The sequence below is a fragment of the Cynocephalus volans genome, chromosome 1, assembly GCF_027409185.1.
Source record: "Cynocephalus volans isolate mCynVol1 chromosome 1, mCynVol1.pri, whole genome shotgun sequence".
Lineage (NCBI taxonomy): Eukaryota > Metazoa > Chordata > Mammalia > Dermoptera > Cynocephalidae > Cynocephalus > Cynocephalus volans.
Window position 1 is genome coordinate 30,819,498 of NC_084460.1, and position 23,228 is coordinate 30,842,725.

Genomic DNA, 23,228 nt, shown 5'->3' on the forward strand with positions numbered 1-23,228 from the left:
TCTCCAGCTTTGTATGACCTGCCTCATGCAGAGTACTGTTATTGTTCTTTGACTTTTCATGTCTAAGATTATATTAACCTCATTGATAGCCACACTCTACCTCTCAGTTTATAATCTCACATAATACTTAAAGGTTTTTTTTATTTTTTTCCTGTTTAGTCTTATAATAAACTGTCTCCCCTGTGCTGTACTTGTATATTTGTTCCCTTGTTTTTTTGAACCCGGGTATGGTTCTCAACACTTGACAGATGAGGAACTTGAGGCTCATAGAGTGGAAATGACTTGGCCAGAGTCTCATAGCAGTTATAACTTGTTCTGCACAGAATACTTACATTTCTTATTCTATACAATATGCTTCTCCTTATACAGCCTTAGCTTCTTTGACAATTTGTTATCTGTCTTGTCAGTAGTTTATTTAGAGAGTTTAGAGCCGGTTTTTGAAATGTTGATATATTTGTAAGCTAAAGACATTAAAGTGCAAACCTCAAGGAAGTAACATCCTTTCCTTAGCCCGTATGTGTTTATTCATCTATTCATTAAACATTTTTTTTTAACTGAATATCCATAATATATATTCAGCATAATACTTTGAGAATAGGCTTTGAGGGGCACAGGGCAATAGCAAGGAGACCAATAAGGAAGCATTTACAATTACATTTAAATAAAGCACTCACAGGCAAGATATGATAATAAAGAGGTTGTGAAAAGTGTTAGATTTTGAATATTTTGAAGGCAGAGCCAATAGGATTTGCCAATGAACTTGATATAGTATATAAGATAATAAAGTCATGAATATCTCCAAGGGTTTTTGTCTGAGCAATCTGAAAAATAGAATTTCCGCTAGTTGATATGGAGAAGACATTGGAGGAGAGGGTCTGGGGAAAGAATTAAGAAAATATACACAGAGATATAAAATTGCAGCTTTGGCAAGTGCTAGTGAACCATTGAAGAGTTTTAAGTTAGGGGTATGACATATCGGATTTACATTTTGAAAAGATCACTCTCTTGATCATGTGTATATTAAAAAGAATAAAAAGCCTAGCCTGAGGATCTGCAGGCAGAGGTTCTCGATGCTTTGTGACCTTGGCAGCAATTGATTATATTCTTCTGAGCCTCAGTTTCCTCACCTTTCAAACGGGGATAGCAAATCCTGTTCTGCTAACCTCAAAAGATTGCTACAAAGATCAGCTGGGAGAGAGCATACCTAGGGATACAAAGTGGAGTGGGGAAAGGGGGGATGGGGAGGGAGGTCAGGGATAATTGTGTGGGGGACATGGGGTATAATCACAATTTGTAGTAATAGTCATGTTGCCAGTATGGATCTGGACATCAATTCTTGGGTACAAGTGGTGACAATCAGCTTGTATCTCATGAATATTCATAACCAATAAAAAAAGAACTATGCAAAAAAAAGAAAGAAAAATGAGAAAACACATTGAAAAAACACTGCTATGAGTGAGGTGTGCTGTTCTCACACATATCACAGGCAACTGAGGGCACTGTTAGGCAGAGGGACTCAAGGCTGGTAACCACATATGACTTTTCTATCCTTTCCAAAATTCCCTTCTTTCTTCTGTGAATGCTTAGCCTTTTTTCTCAAACTTGGCTCAGAATCCACAACTTCTAAAAAGTGTTTCATGACTGACCACACTTGACTAAGTTATTTCTTTTTGTATCCCTTTGGTGATTTTCTTTCTTTCTTTCTTTTTTTTTTTTTAAATGACCAGTAAGGGGATCTTAACCCTTGACTTGGTGCTGTCAGCACCACGCTCTCCCAAGTGAGCGAACCAGCCATCCCTATACAGAGATCCGAACCTGTGGCCTTGGTGTTATCAGCACCACACTCTCCCAAGTGAGCTATGGGCTGGCCCTCCTTTGGTGATTTCCTACTGTTGCATTTTCTTGTTTTCTCTGAGCACTCTTCCCCAAATTAACCATAGGTGGTGGATGGTTTATATCTCTCTAACTAAAAATTTTAAGCTTATGAAAGTAAGGACTAGTCTTCCTTTCATTCAATTATTTTTGTGATTTGGCAAGCAGTAGACACTGATTGCCAGGTGGCCACTCTGGCAAAGTTTGCCCATTTCCATTCCTCTATGGTTTGGTATTTTAGCAGGTAAAATGTTTCAAGGTTGAGTAGAAGCCTTTTTTCTAGAAGCCTTTCTGATTTTCCTTTATAGAATAAAGATTAAACTGAGCACTTGGAACCCTATATATGAGCCGTCCTTAGTCTATATTATCAACCTTTAGTTTTTAAAATATTTTGAAACGTTCTCAAATTTACAGAAAAGTTTCAAATGCAATACAAGTAACTTTTTTTCCTGAGCCATTTGAAGGTAATATGTAGAATTCTGAATACTTACTTTAGTGTGTATCTCAACAAACAAGGACTTTCTCCTATATAACCATAATATAACTATCAAAATAAATCAATATTCATAAACCACTACCACCTAATCCTCAGACTCCATTGAAGTTTTGCCAGTTGCCCTAATAATGTCCTTTATAGCAAAAGGATATAGCAAAATAATCATACATGATATATAGTCATTATGTCTTTTTAGTCTACCTTAATCCAGAATAGTCCTTCAGTCTTTAATTGACTTTTATGGTCTTGATATTCTATCTTTTCTGTCTTAAAACCAACAAAATGTAGCCTAAGGACTAAACTGAATTAGTTGCTATTTTATTTTATACCAATGCTTGAGATTTCTTAAAATTTCAAGGGCCAGCCTGTGGCTCACTCAGGAGAGTGTGGTGCTGGTCACACCAAGGCCACGGGTTCAGATCCCTATATAGGGATGGCCGGTTACCTTGCTTGTGAGAGCGTGGTGCTAACAACACCAAGCCAAGGGTTAAGATCCCCTTACTAGTCATCTTTAAAAAAAAAAAAAGAAGAAGAAGAAGAAAATTTCATAAACATTTCAACAGGGACCCAAAGCATTGCCAATTTAAAATTATACAAAGTAAAGGTATTTTTGAAACTATGAAATAGTTTCAAAACTGCTTAGTTTCAAAACATGACACTACCAAGGACTGCTGAAGCTAAAGGTGGATCGCTTCTCGGCCTTTTGGCTAAGATCAAGTGAAGCTAAAGGTGGGCCTGGAGGAAAAGCATAGCTGAGGTTGATCGTTTAAGGTAGGGTGAGAACCTGAAGGGACCCAAGAGAGAGGACTGAGCAGTATGAATTTTATGCATTAGGCAATAGGGAGCTTGGAATTTTGAATCAGAGAAGGAACAAGAGAATATATAGAACATCGGGCCTAGGAGAACCTCAGACATTACCTGTTAATCTCTTTTGGGGATATAAGGCTTTGAGAATAGCCTTCATCTAGGGTTCTAAGGTCTGGTCTACATGTTAAAAGACTTATGGCTTTACTAGCAGGGAGAATCATTATTTCATTTAAATAAAATTAATAAGATTCACCGTGGAACACATTATATAGAGTTGCCCATGCAGGAACCAGCTCTATAGCATATCAACACCTGCATTTCCAAGCATGATTTTTGACTAGAGGCTCATTTCTTAAATTCGTGTTTGTTTCTTTTTGACCATGATATTTTAATACATGGAAATCTATCCAAGTGAGCAGTCACAGAGGCCTCTTGTTGAATTTTAGTTTTAGCTGCTCTTGAGGGTGACTATCTATTTGAGGTGTTCTCCAAACTGCTACATATATTAAGTTAGAGAATCCTAAATGTGGCATCCAGATTTGGTGAAAATCTATCAGTTGTTTTCACATGATATGGAACAAACTGATAGAAATATGTTTTTATTTGTATGGATAGCTATACTCCATAGACAATCTACTCACTTTTAGCAGCAGATTTTAAAAATTTTATAGGTGTTTATAGATATGTGCCAGGCACTGTACTAGATGCTTAGGATATACCAGTAAACTAGAGAGTCCTAGTCTTCATGGAGCTCACATGGGGACAAGGTTTTTGCCTGTGAGCTGTGATTTTATTTAGGAATAAAATGTTAGGAAACCATGTCCTTTTCCTTATTTCCGGGGAGGGGTCGGGGAGGTGAGGAACATGTCTCCAGAAGCAAATGGATGAACAAGTGTTCCTGTGACAGTTGACACTGCCAAGGACTGTGAAGGTAGACATATGAGGGCTGCCTTGCCTGAGGTTTTGCGTCTTTCAGGAAGCTGTCAGGATTGGCATGAGTTTGGTCTTAGCCACAGGCTAAAGCTCAAACTGGATGGGCGTCTCCTCCTTAGCTTCTCATAATGCTCCTGGAAATTCTTAAGAGAGGCTTCTCCATGTTCATTTGGGTATACTCCAAATTGATACAGTGGAACAAACACTAGCCTGAAAGTCAGAAACCTGGGACCTGGTTACAGATTGCCCTTAACCCCCTGTGTAGCCTTCACAAGCCACTTCCTCTGGATTTTTTGTATCTTTAAAATGCAGATAATAATACGCATCTTTAAAATGCAGATAATAATACCTGCTCTACCTACTGCTAAGGTAGCTGTGAGGATCAGGTGAGGGAATGTCCTCTAAAGCAGTTTTATACTGTACTCATGTGAGGAATTAGCTGGATTCTTATTTGATTTTATTTTTAAAAGTTCGTAGAGGGCCGACCCCGTGGCTCACTCAGGTGAGTGCGGCGCTGGGAGCCTCGGGTTCGGATCCTATATAAGGATGGCCAGGGCGCTCACTGGCTGAGCGCAGTGCGGGCGACACCAAGCCAAGGGTTGCGATCCCCTTACCGGCCACAAAAGAAAAAAAAAAAAAAGTTCGTAGAAAAATAGAGTTGAAAGATAATACTAATCTTCCCATGAACTTTTTGAAGTACCCTAATATCTCTTTCAAAACCTTGGAATTGCACATTTAGCTCATATAATTTATGGAAATTGTCCACCATACAACCTATTGTGCATAGCCACTTCTCAATGTCAACATAATCAGCCAAATCAGATTTACTTTCTGTTAGAAACTGCCTAACTTTTCTCAATTCAAATAAATATGTTAATTTATGACCATTTGATAACTGTTTTACTTTTGAATTGTAATTCTTAGAGAGATAAGGCAAGTAGTCTTGCCATAAGTTTGTCACCTAGATGAATTAAGATGTCACTCCTTTCAATATTGATTTCTTACAGAAGCTCCCTTTGATTTGCTTTTTGGGATTTCTCCCTCCAAAGTTATACATTTTCAAATTACCCCTTTGTTTGGCACTCTGGAGGTTTTTATACCCTGCCATTGTACCATAAAGTTTCGGGTAAGAGAGAGAGATGACATTCTTTTATAACATGGGAGAAGGGTAATTGTGAAAGAAAGAGTGGGAAAGGAGAGCCAATTCAGACAGATCAGTGTTAAGAAAGATTACATAATGAAGTTGAGGATCTGGACATATATTATCTTAAAATTTTCCTGTTCAAGTACTCAGAGGAATAGAGTACTCCAGCTTGAGGACTAATTATTTAAACTATACTATTTACCTAGATAACAGAGAACCATTGTGATGAATACTTTTGCATGTGTCTGTTATACTTGAGAGACCTGATGTACATGTAAAATGGTGCCCCTGGCTGTTCTTCCCACTTTCTTTTTCTATGCTAGGCATATTCCTCTTTTAGGCAGCATTCCAAATGCTGTGATAATAAAGGATCTGAGAGAGCCTCCCTGAATCACTTGTTATGAATAAGGCCAGCATGGGACATAGGATAGTAGGAACAAGTGTACAAGTATATGATTTCCCTCCTGTAAGTAGGCATGTAGACAGTGGGCTAAGGGTTACCTTCTGTACTGGCCCAGGTTTTGTCTTCTCAACAGAGAAGAGGTGCAGAATCCAACTGGCACCAAAGCCACCTTGGCCAAGGGGAACAGGCACAAGGTCTCTGGATCAAGGCCTGAAAATAGTTGGCAAGAGGACAAGATACAATAATAGCCCAGACTGCAGGGTAGGAATCCCATACCCTGAACCTCAGCTCCAGGTGCCTTTTCCAATCTCTCCCGTGGCACAGAGTCTAGGACCGATTCCACTGTAGGGGCTCAAGAAACTTTTCTTGACATGACTCTGAATTCCATTCCACCAGTTTCATACTCTGTTCCTCTCTGTGTCTACCATTTTTTCTGCCTGCCCACCTTCTATCTTCCTCGTCTGTATCCTCTCTTCTCCCTTTTTTCCTTCCATATTTCCTCTCTCTTATAAGCCTAGATCCAACTAGTCATATGAGCAGAGATAAGTTTGTTGATTTGTTCATTCATTGTTTTATCTATTCATTTTACAATTATGTATTAAGTACCTACTGTGTATCAAACTTTTGCTGGGCACTGAGGAACAAACAGATAAAAAGATATCCTGTCTGCTATTAAGGAACTCGTAATACAATGAGGGAAACAGATGTCTACATATGACTATACTGTTAGGAAAAAAAAAGTGCCAAGTGTTGTCTTTAGGTAAATAGAAAGAGGCAAGTATGAAAGAATGAGTGAATGAATGGATGAATGGATAGAGCTAAATATTTCTGATAAATGAATAGGTACAATCTTTCTGGAAAGGAAGATTTGTAAAGATGTCTTTTTTCCCCAAAATTAATCTGTATGTTTATTGCAATTCCAATAAAAATCACAAAGAGATTTTTTTTTTTTTTGCGGGGGAGGGCAGCTGGCTGGTACAGGGATCCGAACCCTTGACCTTGGTGTTATAACACCACACTCTAACCAACTGAACTAACCATCCGGTCCTACAATGAGATTTTTTATTGAGATATAATTCATACCATATAATTCACGCATTTAAAGTGTACAATTCAATGATTTTTAATATATTCAAAGAGCTGTACAACCATCACCACAATCAATTTTAGAACACTGTCACCACCCCAAAAGGAAAGCTCATACTCATTAGCAGTTACTCATTCCACCCCAACTTCTCCAACTCTAGCCCTAGGCAATCACTAATCTACTTTCTGTTTCTATGGCTCTGCCTATTCTGGACATTTTATATAAATGGAATCATACAATATGTGGCCTTTTGTGTCTGGCTTCTTTCACTTAGCATATTTTCAAGGCTCATCCACGTTGTTGCATGTATCAGTACTTTATCCTTTTTCATGGCTGAATAATACTCCACTGTATGGATATACCACATTTCATTCATCCATCCCTCAGTTGATGAACATTTGAGTTGTTTTCACTTTTTGATCTCATGAATAATGCTGCTATGAATATTTGTGTACAAGTTTTTGTGTAGATATATGTTTTCAGTTCTCTTGGGTGGATACTTAGGAGTATAATTCCTGGGTCATATGGTATCTCTGAATTTAACATTTTGAGGAATTGCCAGACTGTTTTCCAAAGTGGTTGAATCATTTTACATTCCCACCAGCAACATATGAGGTTTCCAATTTCTCCACATGCTTGCTAACACTTGTTATTGTCTGTCTGTTTGATTATGGCCATCATGATGGGTGTGAAGTGGGATCTCATTGTGGTTTTGATTTTATTTCCCTGATCATGCCTGCTTTTTGAAGACTGGTTGGTATAGATCTGCCTTTCTGAACCAGGGGGAAGGGCAAAATGTAAGATATCTACATTTGGGCAGGCATTTCATGATTGGACCGCTGATTGAGACTTTTTACTGTAGTTTCATCAATTTTGTAGTTAGTGGAAAGTCCTTCCAGATTTAAGTAATAAGATGACAGCTGATCCCAGTTTTTTAATCAGGAGGTGGGTGAGGCTGCATTAGGGTCTGCAAGCTAAGTATCACTTGAAACCAGAAATCTATGATATTTTCAAAAGGGAATTTTCTCAGGAAGTAAGGAAAAGCCAAACAGAATTTTTCTTTCTTATGCTAATTCTGGCTTTGGAAACAAATGCCCCTTTTGGAGACCATGTCATTTAGGAGAATGCCCAGAACTAGAGACATTTAGACTCAAGAACTGTGCTGTCTAATGTGGTAGCCACTGCCACATGTACTATTGATATTTAAAGTAATCAAAATTAAATAAAATAAAAAATTCAGTTCTTCAGCCACATTTCAAGTGTTCAATAGCTATATGTGGCTAGTGGCTACCATATTGGACAGCAGTGCTTTAGAATAAGGTTGCACTAATGTGCTAAGTAACCTTGAGGCAATCACTTCCCATTTCTGTGCTTTGGGTTTCTCATCTGTAAATAAGAATGGTTGATCTCAAAAGCTCCATTATCATCTGGCATGCTGAGTGATTCGTGATTCAGTTTATGGAGTATGCCTCCTTCTACCTCCTCCTTCAGCCCTTCTCCTTCCTCACTACAGCTAGGGCAGAAGTCCCCAGAGGGAACATTAGATGGCTGATTGTTCAAGTTATGTTGTTCCCACTCCCTGCTTCCTTGGTGAAAGGGAAAATGACTTGAAGGCATATTTACATCTGAGTGCCTTGCATTTGTGCAGTGCTTTATGGGTCAAAGAACTCTTTTACATTATTTCTTCATTTTTATAGAATCAAAGAATCTCAAAGTTGGAAGGGCCTTAACGGTCATCTCAAACTTCAATAAACATGGATTATATGGAGAGCTTGTAAAATGAAAATTCCAAGGCCCTGATTCCTGGAGAATGATCTAGTAGAAGTAGGTGTCAGGGTTTCCCTGGTCCAATCAGAACAATACTATGTTGCAGCTATGTGGGGTGGAACCTCGGAATCTGCATTATTAATACTATCTGACCGGGCTGGCCCGTGGCTCACTCGGGAGAGTGCAGTGCTGATAACACCAGGGCCATGGATTCGGATCCCATGTAGGGATGGCCGGTTCATTCACTGGCTGAGCGTGGTGCTGACAACACCAAGCCAAGGGTTAAGATCCTGTTACCGGTCATCTTAAAAAAAAAAAACAGAAAACTATTTGACCGTACTGTGAGAAACACTGGCCTTGCTTTGTCCCTAGTCATGTGGTAGAGTTTGCTTTTTAGTATTCCCGCAAATCCCATATTCTACATGATATCTCCAGAGTTAGGGAGCTCCCGAAGGAGAGTATCTTCCTTTGTTGGACAGCTCTGACAGAAAGGCTTTCTTTATGTTGAGCTCTCTCAATTGACCTAACTTTTCCATTTATAGTACATAACACTAGTCTTCATAATATTCCTTCAGACTCATTCATTCATTCAGCAAAAATTTATTGAGCACCTACTATATCAAGGTTCTGTGCAAGGCACTGGGGATTTAGCAGTGAACAAGACCATCTTGGCCTCTGCCTTCAGAAGCTGCTTTATTCTAGTAGGGGGGACAAACAATTAGCAAAAAAGAAAGAAAGGAACAAATAACAAAAGATGTGTAGCTTGAGAAAAATGCTATGAAGAAAATACGAGTGTTGTGATGAAGAATAACAGGAAGGCTGATGCTATTTAGGGTGGTCAGGGAACGTCTCACTAGGGAGGTGACTTTTAAGCTAAGGTATGAAACATGAGATAGAACAAACCATTTGAAGAGTTGGAGAAAGACGGTAAAAAACATAACATGTTCTATCAGCCAGGAGGCCAGTGTACTTGGAGCCTAGTAAGCAGAATGGGAGAATGGCACAAGATGAAGTTAGAGAGGACACAAAGCATAGTAGAAATTTGGATTTTCTTCTATATGCAATGGAAGCCATTAAAGGGTTTTAAGCAGGAGGCAATGTGGTCTGTCTTATGTTTTTAATAAATCATTTTGGATGATTCATGGATTGGAAGGGGGCAAGAATAAAGTGGTGGGAGACCAGTTCAGGGGCATTGTGGTCATCCAGGCAAGAGATGAAGACAGCTTGAACTAGGGTGGAGTTAACAGAGACACAGATATTTGAGACTTTTCTAATCACATCCCTCAATATCTTCTCCAAACTAAACATATCAGTTCAGTGTTCCTCTCATAGCAGGTTTGAATCCTCTTCTGATCTGGGTATTTCTCTCTGGAAGACCTAACTCACCAGGTTAAAGCCAACCCTGTGATGCTTTTGTGATGAACCCAGTTTTCCCCACCTATCTATTACCTCTTTCCTCCTATTCTATGCCTTACTTGAAGTCCTAGGCAATTAAAATTCTCAATCCAATGACTGTCTCTCTCATGTAAAGAGGGGAGCCCCAGTCTTCCCTGTCATTAATCAATTATCAGTCTTTCAATGATTTGACCATGACCCTTGAGTACCTATTGTGCCAGTTGTTCTTGGAAGAAACAAAGAGGAAGAAGACAGGATCCCTGCCCTCTAAGATCCCCAGATGTAATGGGAGAGATAAAACAGATCATAAGGAAAGCAAGATAAAGGGCATTGGGAGGAAGGGAGAACTTCCAGCTTTGGGGTTGGTAGGGAAAGAGGGAAACTTAGGAAGACTTTATGGAAAATGTTAATTAGAAGCACCTGGGCTAGGGGAGGCAGGGAGTACTCTTTTATATGGGGTGGTCAAGGATGCCCTCACTGAGAAGCCAATGTTTGAGCAATGTCTCGAAGATAGGGAATAAGTCATATGGCTATATGGGAACAGAACACTCCCAGTGGAGGGCAAAGGCTCTGAGGTTGTGTGTTTGATGTTTTTGCCACACACTAGGGAGGCCATGTGGCTGGAGCAGGAGGAGAAGAGAGGAAGGGAGTAGATAATGTAGGAACTAGTAAGCCATTGTGAGGACTTCGCCTTTAACTCAAAATGATATGGGAAGTTATCTGAGCATTTTGAGCAGAGGAGTGATATGATTTGACTTACCTAACAGTGGTTTTGGACTAGGATAGTAGAATTAGATGTGAAGTAGTCTAATTCTAAATAGATTTAGAACCAATAATGGATTAAAGTAAATTTGGATAGTGTGAAGATGAGGTAGTTGGAGAACGCTTCCTGAAGGAAGAAGATGAGAAGGACCTAATGATTCTGTACCTTGTGTTGTCCCAAGCACACTTAACCTCAGAGCCTTGCCCTCTACTGGGAGCGTTCTTTTCCCAGATAACCATATGGCCTCCAAGTGAAGGGGACGTAGTTTGATTTACAGCAACAATTCCCAATCAGTAGCCCACTAGCTAAATTTCTCATTAATAGTTTTGTTTGATTCACAGTGTTTGAAACTTCTTAAAATTAGTTGTCAACACTTAAGAAGTTTTGACAAAAGTAGATTCCAGGACTCTCTTGAAAAACTAGAAAAAATGGCAACATTGAGCCCTTATTCTCATGGGCAAAAGTTGACCATGGAGCTATGTTTAGATACTGGTTGCCTCCTTTTGCCGGAGCATGTATTCTCCAGTTTTCCTGTCCCTACCCCTTTCTATTGTTTCCCCCAAACTGAGGCTAAATGTTAGTACATGTGTTGCTGTTCTTTTATAGAAAAGTTAAGAAAAAAGGGAACTGTTTCTTGTGTCTATCAAAAATTTTCTTTCATATGGTCCACTTCATTCATTTACATTACCTGCCTGGACCCTTTCAATTTTTGAGTTTGCAACTCCCAGTTTGGAGGAAAGAGGCCTGGACCCTGAGTGCTGGTCCCTGCTGTGCCACAACCCACTCTGTGACCGCAGGCATAGCTAATATTCTCTTTGGTCTCAGAGTTAGGAGATTAAATTGGATGTTCTTTAAGAGCTCTAACATCCTAGAGGGCTTGGATTTTTCAGTAGGCCAGTACCTTGTCCCCTTCCCCCTCCCAACCAGCCAGGGGCCCCAGCCTGGTGTGTATGTCAGAGAAAAAAGATACTGGAATGAGTAAGATGCCTGTATCAATAATATATAACTTCAGCCCACATAGACAGGGAGAGGAATCCACATTGAGTTGGGGGGGGTGTGTGTGTCTGGAAGTGGGCTCAAGTATGCTATACTTGTAAATGTTGTGCTTATGTGTTCCTGTGCACCTTCTAATTACCAGGCTCTATTGTAGGTGCTAGGGATGTAGCAGTGGACATGACCTACAAAGTCTCTGCTATCATGGGGCTTATATTTCAGTGAAGGACACAGATAATATTCGAGTAAATAAAACACATGAGTTAATTTCAAATAATGGAAAATTTCACGAAAAAAATAACCAGAATGATTTGATAGAGCATTTCTGAAGGGGCAAGCCACACACATATGAGTAGGTGGGTATCTAAATGTGGTGCATGTACTTGTGGATGGGCCCATGTTTGAGTCCTGAGTGCATATTTGTATGCTTATTTTGCCCGTGTATGCAGATGGGAAGCTTTTATGCCTAGAATGTTTGCATATTATTATATGTGATTTTACACAAGTGAAAAATAGGTGCGAACATAGGTGAACTGGTGTGTGGTAAGTATGTGGGGATATGTGGGTGGGTATGTATATGTTGGTATTCAGCTGTAACTGGAGATGTTCTGAAGTTCCTGTGGCACTCATCAGTGGGCCGTTTAAGGAAATGGCTTTTCTGCCTCTGGCATTCTAGGCCATTTGCCAGCTTCCTCTCACCCTGTTCCTTCCTACTTTAGTAAGCTCCCTGTGATTGGCTCCTCTTAGCCCTAGGAGGGTTAAAGCCAAGGAGAGGATAGTAACTGACTCATCGAGCCAGGAGCTGGAAGAGGCTGATAATCCTCCTGAGTAATCTCCATCAGTAAGAAAAGGCATAGCTTCCCTGCCAGTCCCTGCCCTTCACACTATGAAGGAAAGAATCTCTACATGAAATCAGAAGACCTGAGGATCTATTCTTGGCTCTGCCACTTATTATTGTGTGACCTTGGCCAAGCTACTACCTCTCTCTAAGTTTTAGTTACCTCCCTCATAAGTACTCTGGATAGTAAGGAAGGAGAGGTAACACAATGCCCTGTAGTGCTGAGGGAGGGCTACATGGTACCTAAAGAAGGAGAAAGAACATTCTGAGCAGGGGCAATGGTGTGATCAAAAAGTATGGAGGTAGGCCTGAGCTTTGCATATAAGGGAAGCAAGGAAGAACAAAATTTAAACTTCTTACTGTTGCCTACAATGCCCTACATGATTTGACTGCTGCTTACCTCTCATTCTTACCCAACTTATAGCTAGCTCACTGTACTCCAGCCATACTGGATTCCCTTCTGTTCTTTGAATAGGCCTCAATACCTTTCCATTTAATGCTGTCTCTGCCTAGAATACTCTTCCCAAGAATTAATGTGATTGCCTACTTCTCATTATTCAGATCTTAGCTCAGATATCACCTTCCCAGGGAGAGGCCTTCCCTGAATATCTTATCTAAAATAGTCATCCCCTAATATTTATCAATACTTAAAATACACATATCTTTTGACCCAACAATTGTGCTTCTAATAATTTATCCTAAATATGCACTTGCAAGTGAGTAAAATGACATATGAATAAAGATATTCATTGAAGTATTTATTTATTGAGTAAATTATGGTACATATAAGTAGTGGAATATCATGCAGCTGACAAAGAATGAAATAGCTCTTTAAGTCTTGATGGAGAATGATATGAAGGTATATTGTTAAATTTAGAAAAGCAAGATGATTGAGCTCTACACTTAAAATTTGTGCAGTTTACTGAATGTATATAATGCTCAATTTAAAAAACAAGATACATAATAATGTGTACTGTATTTAGAAAAATGACAATATATAAACATATGCATGTATGTATACTTGTCTAACAGGCCTGTTCCTTGAGTAGAGCAGCTCTTCTCACCTCTGCCACCCTGTGTTTAGTTGGTGACTGTGAGGTGCTTATCTATTTTCTGAACAGCATTAAAATCCAACTTTTTAAAATTTCTATATTCTATGATATCTCAAGGATCTTGTGAAAGATGCTAACAGTGTAGACTTCTTCCAAAGTGATTATCTTGGTCACTCCACACTAACTGAGTTACCCTAAGCCCTCCATCCTGCAAGGAGTGGCCCTGTCTGCATATTGATTGTCTCTGGAAAGTTAAACAAAATATTAGTAACAAAGGTTGCCAGTAGGCAGGGTGATCGGGAGATAGGGGTGGGAGGAATACTCTTCATTACATATCTTTTTATGCAGTGTCATTTGAGTATATTACTTATTCAAAAAAATCATGAAATTGAAAAAAAAACCCACTGAGGGAAATATTTATGTAACTAAATCTTTGCATATCATCATGATATTTCCTTAAGATAATGTATTTTTAAAAAGTATTTCTCCCCAGTCACTCATTATATTATTCTGCTTTATTTCCTTCATAATGCTTATCATAATCTGGAATTATTGTGGTTATATTTGTTACTTGTGTATTACCTGAATTACCAATGGAATATAAGCTCCATGATGTCAGAGATCTTGCTTATCTTGTTCATCAGTGCCTTATTTCTATACACATATATAGCACATAATAGTTGTTAAATAAGCAAGTGAACAAGTGAAGGAATGACTGAAGGAAACCAGACTAAAGCCTAGGGAGAAGTGGGAGGCAAGGCTGAGGAGGTAGGCAGAAATCACTCACCAGAGGGTAGTGATTCTCAAACTTTAAATGTGCATCACCTGCTGATTCCTTGTACCAGCTTGTAATAAAGAAGCTTATTCTTGGTTGGGCCCTGTGATTCTGATTAAGTAGGTCTGAGTTGGGGCCCAGGAAAATACATTTTAACAAATTCCCTAAATGATTTGGGTGCAAATGATCTGGAGACCCTACTCTGAATAACACTAATATAGTCTTGATACCTCATCAGGAAGAATCACGTCTGTGATACCATTTCTTCTTAACGCATCTGTAGGATGAAAGAGAAGGGACCATCACCCCATTTTATCAACAGAAAAAATGAGGCTCAGTGATGGACAGTGAGGACTGGCTGGTTAGCTCAGTTGGTTAGAGCACAGTGTTATATGGTCAAGGGTTCGGATCCCCATACTGGCCAGCCACCAAAAAATACAAACAAAAAACCCTACCAACAAAACAAAACAAACAAACAAAAAGAGATGGACAGTGAGTGCATTTTTCCAATGACACACAACATGTGTATAAAGTATCCTGAAAGGCCAAAGTATCTGACCAGTCAACTCAAGGTGTGTGGCAGATAGCTCACTGTCACAGGATAGTCCCAGGCCTTGGTATCACAGGATGGATTTTTTTTATGCCTGTTCCTGTTTCTTGTTTGGGGAAGAATTCATACCCCTAATCACTTGTTCTTTCTGGTGTATCTCAGGGAGGGCAATGAGCCAGGGGAGACTACCCAGATCACATACCATGAGCTTCTGGTCCAAGTGTGTCAGTTCAGCAATGTTCTCCGAAAACAGGGTGAGTATGGGGGTACTGGAAAGGGACTGAGGGATCTGCCCTTGGGGTATCTGAGGACTCTTGGGAAGAGGATGAGGAATGGAAGGAATCTGATAACAGGGTAACAGAAGAGGTCGGCTAGGAGGGGCCAGCTGGATGGGAAGGAGCAGGTAGCAGCTGGAAGGGTCCATCGTCCATGTTCTGTGTCTTCTACTTGCAGGCATTCGAAAGGGTGACCGAGTGGCCATCTACATGCCAATGATCCTTGAGCTCGTGGTGGCCATGCTGGCGTGTGCCCGGCTTGGGGCTTTGCACTCCATTGTGGTAGGAGTTTGGGCTGGTGAAAAAGGGCAGGAGGGTAGGTGGGAAGGAATGAGGCTCTGGAGAAGTAGGCTGGGCCTGGATGATGGAAGGTCTTAAATAACAAACTAAGGAGCTTAGAGTGTTTGTATCATAGGTCCATATCAGTTATTTAGTTTCTTCTAGGACCCTGGCTTGAAGATCCTGAAGGTTTCATGAGTAATGCCTTTCCTTGTTCACTCAATCCCTGGGGCCTCCTTCTCTCCCTCAGTCTTTTTTCACTTCCCTAGTTTGCAGGCTTCTCTGCAGAGTCTCTATGTGAACGGATCCTGGATTCCAATTGCAACCTTCTTATCACTACAGGTGACTAATTCTCTCATCCCTTCTCCAGAATCACCCATACCTGGAGCCTTGGTCTCCAATCAACTTGTTGGTATTTGGGGCTGCTCAGCATAGAGGGTAGGGACTGCCTGCCCTTCCTCTCCCAGTCTTACCTCAGCTGACCATCTGTCAGCTCAAATCAGAGGCCCACTGAGGAAGAGTTCTGTGGACATTGTGCCCACTAGGGGGTGTGGTGCCTACTAAGGCTTGGAATGTCTGTTGCTCCCCAAAGATGCCTTCTACAGGGGGGAAAAGCTTGTGAACCTGAAGGAGCTGGCTGACGAGGCCCTGGAGAAGTGTCAGGAGAAGTAAGTGCTTGGCCAGTTGGCAATTGACCTGAGTTGACTTGGCCAACTCAGTGCCAGGTTCCCTTTGTGCCCCCCTACCCTAGATGGACATCAGCGGGTCTTGTCAAATTCTCTTTTGAGCCAACCAGGCCACCACTTTAGGCTTTTCTTTCTTCTAGGGGTTCCCCAGTGAGATGCTGCATTGTGGTCAAGCACCTGGGGCGGGCAGAGCTGGGCATGAGTGACTCTCCCAGCCAGTCCCCCCCAATTAAGAGGCCATGCCCAGATGTACAGGTGAGTCTGGCACTGCTGTGCCTTCCTCTGGGCTCAAATTGCCTCTCTCTTTCTGCCCAGGAAGTTCCTGATGTCCTCCTTTGCTTCCTCATCATAATGCTGAGCATCTGGGAGCAATCCTAGGAATGCCTCCTCTGGCAGGGCTGGGTGGGAGATGGGAGACTTTGACCTTGGTTGTAGGTAGAGTGGTCCTTGTATCTCAAGAACTGAGCATGAGAGATTGTAGGGGAGACTCCTGTGCTGGTTGCGGTATCCTAATGGGCACAGGGGACCCTCAGGTTAGAAATGTCTGACTTGGGTGACTGTATGTAGTCATCTTGATTATTGGGTGGTGGCTTGGGGTGAGCTGCTTTTGTGGCTTAACAGATGCCTACCATGGAAGGACCAGGGTCTAGCCCCCAAGATATGGCCCTTGTTAGCTTTGGATCAAGTGCTTCTGGTGGGAATGGTAAAAAAAAAAAAAAAAGCCCAGTGCTGGCCTCCAGGTCTGAGAAGCATGAGAGATGAAAGTTCTGGAATCCAAATGACAGTTAATAAGATTCTGTGACTTGAGGGGCCCTGAGTAGTCTTGGGGCTAAGAGAGGCTGTAGTCTAGTTTAGGGAGGTTGGAGAGCCCATCAGCCTTAGGAGTTCCATGTGTATAAGGGCTAGAATCAGGATCAGGAAAATAGAGGCTGAGAGGACCAGTGATAAGGGAGCCTGAAGGAAAGGAGGCAGCCAAGGGTTTGGGCACACTGACTCTTCCCTCCTACTCCCCTATACTCAGACCCCGCTCACTAGCCTTTCCATGGGCTCTTAACAGGGTAAGCTGAAAGAGAAATCCAAGCGTGTTCGGCCCCAGGTATCCACTTCTGCACTGCCTTGGGCACTGCTTCCCTGCGTGCTGTCTGTGTGAACATTTGCTCTTTGCCTGTTTGTGCCATTGAGGTGGCTGTCAGAGCTAATCCCCTTCCCTTTGTCCCTGGGCCCCTTGCTATCTATGCCACACTGAAGGGTTGTAAAATCAAATGCCTGTTGCTGCCTCTTTGAACTGGCATATAGCATGGATTTCAGAGAGGTTGCAATAGACATCCCATTTCACTCCTGCTGCTCAGGACCTGTGTGGGAGAGGGGAACATGTCGGAAAACATTTATTGTGGACTTAGCTGGGGCAGAGCCAGGAGAAACAGGAGGAGGTGCAGGTAGAGGAGGTACAGATCCTGACCTAGGGAATTTACTATTAGGTTTAGGAGGTGGACATGTATTACAAATGAAAACTTAAGTTTTATACATAACAGCAGAAAAGAAGATTCCTAAATACATTATATACCACTTTGGGAATTACAAACTGATATAACTCTCTGATATAATTAAGTGCTAAACTGAATAAAAGTCACATTGTAGGTGGTTCTAAGAAGTGAGATCCATAAGTGGGTGTTTGAAGCAGGTTAAGGAGAGAGTGGGCCTGGAGTCCAGAGACCAATTTTTAGCTGTATGACCTTGAATAAGTCACCTCTCCTCTCTGGGACCAGTTTCCTTATCAGTAATGGAGAGATGATAATACATGCTTAAAAGGAAATGGCTTCCCTTACTAAAGCACAACATAAATCTTCCTATTCCTCTGGGTTTTACCATCCTCACAGGATGTCTTATTCTAAACATGTTATGATTAATCTCTTAGGCTAATGGTAAGAAGATATAAGCCCCTTTTCTCCATTCTCATTAGCATGATGGATATAGATTTGATTCCCAGGGGACACTGTTTTCCTTTTAAAACTCAGGCAGGGACCTAAGCCCCTTATTTTGAAAGAGGTAACAAACTTAGTGGTTTAGAATATAGGCTCTGGAGCCAGAATACTTGGTTTCAAATCCTAGCTCTGCCACCTGCTTCTGGGTAAGCCGAAGCAAGTTACTTAAGCTATCTTGCTTCAGTTTCCCCATCTGTAAAGTAAGGATAATAATTGTACCTAATTTATAGGGTTTCATCAATAAGCTGTTTGACACATAGTAAGTACTCAATAAACGTTAGCTTCCCCTTAATACAGCAGACAGACTGGCATTTCAAAAAAGGACCCCAGAAAAGAAATAACAAACTCTTGTAATTCTTAATACCAGAGACCCTCAGGCCACAGTCTCCTGGATTTTTGTTTCTTGGAGGTGAAAACAACCAGTTACCAAAAACCAAAGAGCATAAAAATAGGCTTATAAAGTTCAGGTTTGTTGGTCTGACAATTGCAGTTAAAGCTGCAGAAATTTTGGCAGAGCTCCAAACCCCTTCATCCTTATGCATTCTTTAAGGGAGGGCCTGGTACAGTTTATAGGTGCCCTCCTCAACCATATCACCTATGAGCTCCCTCATATTCTTCCTCCATATCTGGCAGCTGACCTCCCAGACGCTATCCTGGCCTAAGGACAAAAGCCAACTCCTCAGTTCTTATTTCGGAAAATTCAAACCTTTTCCTGGTTCAAAGCCTTGGGCCTCACAGGCACACACCTAATTCACAACCAATGTTTGCTCTAGTAATAGAGCTCACCCTGCTTCCTAGTGCTCCACATCTGGAGTACCGTACCTTATCAACTTTTTCCTACATACACACACACACCCACAAAAGAAACAATTTTATAAGATTACAAGAGTCCCCTCATTGCAGAGCCACAGTGTAACCATGCCTTGCCCTTACCTGTACCATGTGCCTGTTCTCTGATGGTTCACAGTACTGTAAACCGGCACCATTTGTCCAAGCAATATTGACACAGCTCTGCTTAAATACATTAATGCCATCATCTCAAGTGGTCATTTGGAAGAAAAAAAAAGTATCCATGTGACAATGTGTGTATAAACTCATACAGATCTTCCACTAAATAATAGGGTGTGTTCTTTTATTTTCTAGCTGTGGCCAGTTTCTCTCTCTTCTTTCTTTTCCTTCTTTTATTTTTAATGGCACCCTCACTTGGACTAAGCTTGTCATTCTTATGATGGTTATATGCCAAAAACTTTAAATTCTCTAGAGTAAGGGGCAGATAGTCCAGAAAGAGGGGAGTGGTTGGAGAGTAATGTTCTAATTTATCAAGGTATGTGTCCACCACTTTAGAGTTCTTAATTAAATATGCACACAATAAGTTAGCATATATTCATATAATGAGAGAAGGGCATTCTCTTACACTGCCATCACTACCTGCCAGCCAGGGCTTTTGAACATATAAGAATCTAATGAATATAAAAGGGCTTTGTGACAGCTAAAGAAAACCCAAACAAAATTTATCTCCCAGTGGCCACTGAACTAACCTCTGTCCCTCCTGACATTCATCAGTCTTTCCCACCACACTCCAACCTCTACCCACTGGGGCAATCCAAGGTTTGATGTTTACTAGATAATACTTTTTTCTTTTGATGTTTACAAAATCCTGTGAGGCCATTAGGGCAAAAAAGACTATCCTCATTTTGAAAAGGAGTGACTTGAGGTAAAGTGACTTGCCTAAGGTCATATAGCTTGGAAGTACAGAACTGGCATTGACATGCAGTGCAATTTTTGGACATATTCAGGAACTCCAACTTCACCCAGTAGAGAGTAGACCAAAAAACTGTTGTTCAAAGAGGTGATAGCAAGGAAAGGAAAACAGTTTCAAAGGAGAGTTTAGAAAAATTTCAGGAAAGGCACTCACTATAGGGTGGGAGAAGTCCACCTTGATCCTTCTCCATCAACCTGAAGCAAGAATTCCTACTGAATGGAACTTGTCTCTATAGTTCCAGCAAAAGTCTCTATAGGAAACCCCATTAGTATGAGTGGTGTAAAGGGGCAGAGCTAGGGTAGGAACTCCAGATGTGGATTGGGTCTCGACATGCAGGAAAAAATGCTTTGATCAAGATCTGTTGACGTCTTTCACTACTAACAGGGTCAGGTGCCCACCTCACCTGCAGGCTCTGACTAATTTTGCACTTCTGAATTGTGTGGTGTTCGCATCCCTGCTGATGAGCCATTACCTCATAAGTACATATGTGTGTATGTAGACTTGTGTGTGCATAGTCATTCATCCAACAAAAATTTACTGAGTGCCAGGCACTTTGCTAGGTGTTGGGGATATAGGAAAAAAGACAAAAAGACAGAGATGCCACTGCCTTTATAGAGGTCACTATCTAATTGGGGAGACAGTAATCACATAAATAACTAAATAAAATAACTGGAAATATATGCTGTATGGTAAAGAAACATGGTGCTGTGATCAATAATCATAGTGTGGTCGGGGTGGGAATCTATCAGACACTGTTCAGGTAAAGCCTTTCCAAGAAGGTGGTAGACATTTCAGCTGAGAATTGAAGGACAGGAAGGGATCAACCAAGGGGCCATCCTCAGCCTGGGGCCAGGTGAGGGGAGTTTTGGGGTAGAGGTGAGGGAAGGATGCCAGGGTGCTGGGAGTACCCAGGAAGCCTGCTGTTATGCTCCTATTCTCTCTGCCCATTCCACCCTTGCAGGGACCTCTCTCTCTTCCTGCACTCCCACCTGCCAGTTGCACCCCAGCCCCTCTAGGTGCCAGATAGAGGTGTCTCCTGCCCCCATTTTGAGCTGTTTACAGTTCTTCCCTGCGCATTACTGTCTTCCTCTCCCTGCAGATCTCATGGAACCAAGGGGTTGATTTGTGGTGGCATGAACTCATGCAAGAGGCAGGGGATGAGTGTGAGCCTGAGTGGTGTGATGCTGAGGACCCACTCTTCATACTGTATACCAGTGGCTCTACAGGCAAACCCAAGGTAAGTGTGTGTATGTATATATATATATATTTATATTGTGTAGGGTGAGAAGTGAATTTCTGAAGAAGCATGTAATGACATGAATTTTTACTCTATAATCCTGAGTTTCAGAAATATCACAATACCTTTTCTAAATCAAATTAAGACATAAATTCTCAATCACTAGGTGGTAAGGCACAGGGTGAGACAATTCAAATGGGGTCTTTCATGGTGCCCAGAAAGGGGGAAAGGATCAGTCCATGTGGTTGACATGGATGTTCCTTGCCCATGCCTACATGGTTTGTTGAAGGAGAGCTGTCCTGTCAACTCAAGGCAAAGGGTGGACACAGGGATCCCTCTTGGGCTTCTAAGACCATAGCTCTTAGAGTTCAGTGCCTTCACATGGCACACTATTAACAACTAGCCCCCTGCCAGGGCACAGTTTGGAAGCTGGAAACATTTAAGAAAACTCTGACTCTTTCATTAACTTGAAGGCTATGTCACTCTACCTTCTACCCACCCCATCCCTGAGTTCTCCTCTCTATGCTTTGGAATATCCCTCAGTGGGGCTTTCTATTGGGTAGGGATGGAGTGCAAAAAGCAAAGGGATTGTCTTTTTTTTTTCTTCTTCACTCATTCTTCCATGTGTAATTGAGTGTGTGGGCACAAATACACTACAGAAACTATTGGATGTGAGTGTGCTAGGAGTGTTCGTGTGTATGAGAGTGATATGGGTGGCTCAGAAATACCATCTGAGGGTGTGGATGTGAATGATGGACTGATATACATGTGTGATATCCAGAGTGCAATAAAGATGAGAAGCGAGCATGGAGAAATGGAGATGGAAGAGAGATTGATGCTGTGAAAGGGGTACTGGCAGAGCCAGAATCCCAGAGGAGGATTTCCCTCCAGCTCTGCCAAGCCTCTATTCATTGGTCAGTAGGGATGGTCACAAGGCAACCAACCTGAGGCTGCATTCCTCCCACAGGGTGTGGTACACACAGTTGGAGGCTACATGCTTTATGTGGCCACGACCTTCAAATACGTGTTTGACTTCCATGCAGAAGATGTGTTTTGGTGCACAGCAGACATTGGCTGGATCACTGGCCATTCCTACATCACCTATGGGCCACTGGCCAATGGTGCCACCAGTGTTTTGGTGAGAAGGGAGTTGGGACCCACAGCCACCTGGCCTAGCTAGGGGATGGACAAGATTATGCTAGGTTACTACCTCCCAATGCTACTCAGCCTAGAGGCAGGGGGACTTATACAACAATCTGTTTCCTAGAGAAAGAGTCCTAAGCGGCTTGTGTATCCTGACTAAGAAGGTCTCTTAGCTTGTCTGGTCAGGGAATGAAGACATGGTTGGTCAGAAAGGGCAAAAGACTGAACCTGGGGGAATGGCAGGGAAATGGAAGGACCATTGGGAAGAACTGGAAATGATCAGCCTTTATTGGGGTCAGTTTGAGGGGATCCCCACATACCCGGATGAGAGCCGCCTGTGGAGCATCGTGGACAAATACAAGGTGACCAAGTTCTACACAGCACCCACAGCCATCCGTCTGCTCATGAAGTTTGGAGATGAACCTGTCACCAAGTGAGATGCCTCCCCAGTTGCTGCCCCATGGGTATCCCTCAGAGCTGGGTGCTGGCCTTTGTACAGTCTCTTCCTTTCCATTGTCACAACTCCCTGAACCAGAATAGGGGAGGGGGCTAGAGAAGAGCTTGGGCATGTGTATCCTGGCTCCCAGTGGTACTTAGAGCCTTCCTCTCTCCCACTCCCCTGCCCAAGGCATAGCCGGGCATCCTTGCAGGTGCTAGGCACAGTGGGTGAACCCATCAACCCTGAGGCCTGGCTGTGGTACCACCGGGTGGTAGGTGCCCAGCGCTGCCCCATCGTGGATACCTTCTGGCAAACAGAGACAGTGAGTGAGGGGCTCAGAAGGCTGGGGGTAAGGGACAATGTGGGAAGACTGACCCAAACTCCTGATCTCTGACTTCCACAGGGTGGCCACATGCTGACTCCCCTCCCTGGTGCCACACCCATGAAGCCTGGTTCTGCTGTGAGTGAGGCTCCCCCAGCTAGTCTTGGGCTAGGCAGGGGTAGAGTCTTGGGGCATCTGGCCTAGGTAGAGACTGGGGGACTGGACTTA

At 42.0% G+C, this 23,228-nt stretch overlaps 1 protein-coding gene across 2 annotated transcripts in view; it reads left to right on the plus strand.

Annotated features, from left to right (window-relative positions):
* The window catches only part of ACSS2 (acyl-CoA synthetase short chain family member 2), a 41,194-nt gene that overhangs the window by 12,690 nt on the left and 5,276 nt on the right, over window positions 1-23,228 (plus strand). The window contains exons 3-13 of one of the 2 annotated variants that reach the window (XM_063092337.1): window positions 15,038-15,129; window positions 15,329-15,432; window positions 15,699-15,771; window positions 16,022-16,097; window positions 16,256-16,370; window positions 17,173-17,211; window positions 20,959-21,096; window positions 22,064-22,234; window positions 22,539-22,672; window positions 22,868-23,000; window positions 23,082-23,138. In XM_063092337.1, coding sequence (XP_062948407.1) covers window positions 15,038-15,129; window positions 15,329-15,432; window positions 15,699-15,771; window positions 16,022-16,097; window positions 16,256-16,370; window positions 17,173-17,211; window positions 20,959-21,096; window positions 22,064-22,234; window positions 22,539-22,672; window positions 22,868-23,000; window positions 23,082-23,138 — 1,132 coding nt within the window. The remainder of the gene's footprint in view (window positions 1-15,037; window positions 15,130-15,328; window positions 15,433-15,698; window positions 15,772-16,021; window positions 16,098-16,255; window positions 16,371-17,172; window positions 17,212-20,958; window positions 21,097-22,063; window positions 22,235-22,538; window positions 22,673-22,867; window positions 23,001-23,081; window positions 23,139-23,228) is intronic. The other variant, XM_063092338.1, reaches the window with a different exon arrangement.